This window comes from Sorghum bicolor, chromosome 5 (genome assembly GCF_000003195.3).
Source record: "Sorghum bicolor cultivar BTx623 chromosome 5, Sorghum_bicolor_NCBIv3, whole genome shotgun sequence".
In the NCBI taxonomy this organism is placed as follows: Eukaryota; Viridiplantae; Streptophyta; class Magnoliopsida; order Poales; family Poaceae; genus Sorghum; species Sorghum bicolor.
Window position 1 is genome coordinate 68,498,252 of NC_012874.2, and position 4,754 is coordinate 68,503,005.

Below are 4,754 nucleotides of genomic sequence, written 5' to 3' on the forward strand. Positions count from 1 at the left end.
GTATACCATATTATATATTCACTGTGTAGATCAACTCATCAGGAGTCCAACAAAATTAAAATTTTCATTTTATGATTTTTTTATGATTTATTATGATTTTTCAAAGACTCCGCGAAAATAAATAAAAAAGAAAAAGACAAAACCACCCTCCAAAACCACTCGAGGGGGTTATTTGACCGGTTTTGAAAGTTCAGGGGGTAGAATATCCGGTTTAATAGTTCGGGGTTAAGTAGTCCACCCTAGATAGTTTGGAGGGTTATGTAGACTTTCCAATTCGTTTTTGTCTTCTTTAGGTGCATAACTTTTGCTATGCAACGTAGATATAGGTTTAGATACAAACAAAATCTATGTATGTATGTAGAAAAGTGCTCATTAAGGCTGATAGCACTGAACTGGAGATGGAAAGAGGTCAGGTCCCAGACAACAGCGACGCCTTCCTCAACAAGGACGTTGATCAGCAGGCTGCAACTGTGGGGATGCTGGAGCACCTGTCTGCTCCTGTGGTGGAGGCGATGCAGAGCCCGGTGGCCGCGGACGACAGCAACATCACCAACAACACTGACGTGGAACTGCAACTGGGAGCACTCCTCGACAACATTCTGGTGAGCTCAACTTCAGTTCCCACGCCACAGACAGTAGTTAGTGAGCCCTCAAATTTTTTACAGTTACAGAATTCCATAGAGGGCCACAACCCAGATCAACAAAGAATGCACTCTATTGTACACTTAGCTAACAATGAAAGTAGGCCGGCAAGTCCGGAGCGGGTTAGGGAACCATCAGAGGGTCCTGGGATTATTGAACAATCAGCCGAGGGGGGCCTGCATATAACTACTGCTGAACAATCAACCGAGGGGGGCCTGCATATAACTACTGCTGAACAATCAACCGAGGGGGGGCCTGCATATAAATACTGCTGCAAATACAAATTTATCTACTATTGATGCGTTCCTTAACTCCATTTCCAAGCCCGTCCAACAACCCCTGTTGACTCCTATACCTCAACAAAAAGTTGGGCACCTAGTCAGTCCACACGGCATAGACAAAAGAAAAAGCACAAGGCTGGCAAAAAAAGCAAATGCACATCCCGGGAAGGGGGCGGTAGAAATAGCTCAAGATCTTCTTATTCGCAAATTAGGAGATCTTGGGGGTGCAACTAACAACGGCATCGTCAAAAACTCTTCCACTGATGATTTTGAGTTTCATGCACAGCATTTCGCAAGGCCGTTGGAGAAGGTCACCATGGAGGCCATTCAGGACCTCATCGAGCACGGCGAGCAGGGTGCCCCAGCCCAGAAGAAGGATGCCATCCACAGAGACCTCATCGGCACCCCCGGCACCCCAGGTCTGGTGGCCTAAGTGCCATGCTCAGGGGGTTATAATTCGATGTTAAGCTCTCCTTGCACGAGAGTTGGGGCCAAGTGTCCCATGTATCGGCAGTCAGTTGTGGTCTTTAGAGCCTGGCATGACTTTGTTTTCATGTTTTTAAGCGGACTTTTGCTTTGTATGTTCGACACCTGCTGGCCCTGGAGCCTTCGGTGGTATTGGTGGGTTGCCTGCTGGCCTTGGAGCCTTCGGCAAAAAAACTGTAAGACTTGGTGGGTGAACCTGGACCTGCTGGCTTTGTTGCCTTCGGCCCGCCCTAACGCTGCTTGCTGTTTGCTTGGTAACTGGAAGAACCTCATGTTCAGACTGCTATGGATTTGGGCAAGTAGTAGCTTGTTTCCATCATGACAACAAAAGACTGTAATATTCTCTGTTGGAATGTGAGAGGCCTTAATGACAGGGTGAAGCGAGCATCCGTACGGTCACAAATTATCACGACAGGTGCTACAATTGTGTTCCTACAGGAAACTAAAATTAGCGTATGGACAAGAGGGCTGTTAGTGGACACGGTAGGGGGGGATCTGGCAACGAATGTGGCATTCCTCCCATCGGCTGGGGTCTGTGGAGAGATCCTCATCGCAGCATCTGAACGTTATTTCACACTCACCCAGACATTTCTCACCACAAACACAGTATCGGCAACAATAACCATGCTTGCAGAAAATAAATCTTGGACCATAACTGGTGTCTACAGGCCACAAAGTGATGAGAATAAAATCCTCTTCCTACAGGAGCTTGTGGACTTACGAGCGCACACCTTGCCGGCCTGCTTATTACTAGGAGATTTCAACCTGATACTGAGCGCCCAAGACAAAAACAATGCACGTTTGAATTTGCCAATGATCAACCGCTTTAGATCAACGGTCGATAACCTGGAACTTGCACGGATTGAGCTTAGGGGGAAAAATACACGTGGTGTAACAACCAACAAACCCCGACTATGACCAGAATTGATCACCTTTTTGCCACTGCCGATTGGCTTGAAATGTTCCCAAGAACTGACCTCCGAGCTTTGGCTTCATTGGGCTCAGATCATACTGCCCTGTTCCTACATGGTGATGTCAACCTTGATTTCTACAAGGGCTTCAGATTTGAATCACATTGGATACATCGTCCCGGTTTCGTGGATGTGGTACAAGAAGCTTGGACCAAGCCCGTGAACACTCAGGATGCGCTCCTAAAATTACACGTCAAAATGCTACGCACAGCCAAGGCCATTAAAAATTGGCGTAGGAAATCCATGGGGGGATGGAAGATAGCTTGGGCAATTTTAAACATAACCTTGGCGAACTTGGAGAAGGCACAAGAGTCGCGACAACTATCCCAAGAGGAACAGGAGTTCAAAAAATACCTCAAGAACAAGTCTTTAGGGATGGCTGCAGTTCAGAAAGCACGAGCACGCCAACACTCTAGACTAACTTGGTTGCGGAAAGGAGACACTAACACAAGATTTTTTCAGCTGCACGAAAATATGAGGAAAAAGAGGTCGTTTATTGCCACACTAAGTGGTGGTGACCTCGGACAAGCAGTGTCGCAAGAAAATAAAATCTCCTTAGCTTATAATCACTTCTCCAATTTATTGGGAACGGCAAGTGTCAGAACAAATGTGATCAATTGGGATGACTTGGGCTATGTGCATCATGATTTGGAAGACTTAGATGCACCCTTCACCACACAGGAAATTGAAGCCGTCATCCATGATATGCCATCCGAAAAAGCCCCCGGTCCCGACGGTTTCATTGGATGTTTCTACAAGAAGTGTTGGCCTATAATCAAGGAAGATTTAATACAAGCACTCATGTTTTTTTACAACAATCAAACAGCCAAGCTAAGCCTAATCAACACGGCGCATATTGTTCTTCTACCTAAGAAACAAGACGCAGCCTCGCTCTCAGACTACAGACCGATAAGCCTAATCAACAGTGCAGTAAAAATCATCACGAAATTGTTAGCAAACAGGTTAGCGCCACACTTAAACGATCTGGTCTCAACTGCACAGAATGCGTTCATCAAGAAAAGATGCATCCATGACAACTTTATATATGCGCAAAGAGTAGTCCAACTACTACATAAGAAAAGGAAGCCGGCCCTGTTTATAAAGCTGGACATCTCCAAGGCTTTTGATTCAATAAATTGGAGTTTCGTGTTGGAAGTTCTTGGCAAGTTGGGATTCAGTACAAAATGGAGGGATTGGATCGCGGCCTTATTTGGTACAACAACATCTAGAGTTTTAATAAATGGCCAACCAACCGAAATGATTAGGCATGGGAGAGGGCTTAGACAGGGGGATCCCTTATCACCCATGCTGTTCATTCTTGCCATTGATCCTTTACAGCGTATCATTCAAGTCGCGGCGGATAAAGGGATCTTGTCACCGGTCTTACCAAAAGCAGCTACTCTTCGTTGTTCCCTATATGCGGATGACGCGGCTGTCTTTGCAGCACCCACGAGCCTGGACATTGAGCATCTACATAGAATCCTCAATTTTTTTGGAGAATGCTCGGGCCTCAAAATCAACATGTCCAAAACAGAAATCTATCCAATCAGACTACCCAGCGAAACGGTCATGCAACTCCTTCAAAATTTTCCAAGAAAAGTGTGTAATTTCCCTAGGAAATATTTGGGCCTTCCCCTTCATGTCAGGAGATTGAGGAAGATCGATGTACAGCCTCTCTTAGAAAAAATAGGGGCGAGAATACCGAGGTGGAATGGAAGATTTTTAACCACGGCAGGAAGGGAGACATTAGTTAAAACAGTCCTTTCGGCCCAACCCATCTACCACATGACAGCGTTCCCGGAACTTAAGTGGTTAATAAGAAAGATAGATCGTATTCGAAGAAGCTTCCTCTGGAGAGGAGAGACGCCAGATAAGGTGTATGGGGGACACTCGCTCGTCAATTGGCCGACAACCTGTTTACCAAAGGTCAAGGGAGGACTCGGAATTTTAGACCTCGAACGTTTTGCTCGAGCACTTCGTCTCCGCTGGCTTTGGTTTCAATGGCGCCACAAGGAACGAGCATGGGCCAAAATGGAAATACCATGCGATAGCAAAGACAGGGATCTTTTCGCGGCGTCGACATTGGTAACAATAGGGGATGGCAACACGGCGAGCTTCTGGAATTCATCCTGGGCACAAGGCAAAGCACCAAAAAACATAGCACCGACCTTGTTTAAAAAAGCCAAAAGGAAGAAGATCACTGTACAGAAAGCGTTGCAAGGAAATAAATGGATCTCACATATCTCTCCCATTACCAGCGAGGTGGAGATTCAGGAATATGTGCGACTCTAGGAGGAGGTACAACAGATTGAGTTAGATGGAGACAGGGAAGATAGTATAGTGTGGCGATGGACGACAGATGGTGAATATTCTT

At 46.0% G+C, this 4,754-nt stretch overlaps 1 protein-coding gene across 1 annotated transcript; it reads left to right on the forward strand.

Moving 5' to 3' along the window:
- LOC110435246 lies at positions 373 to 1,699 on the forward strand. The gene is made up of 2 exons (XM_021460650.1): positions 373 to 602; positions 1,210 to 1,699. Exons 1-2 carry the CDS (start codon positions 399 to 401, stop codon positions 1,354 to 1,356), a joined length of 351 nt encoding a protein of 116 aa, XP_021316325.1. The 5' UTR covers positions 373 to 398; the 3' UTR covers positions 1,357 to 1,699.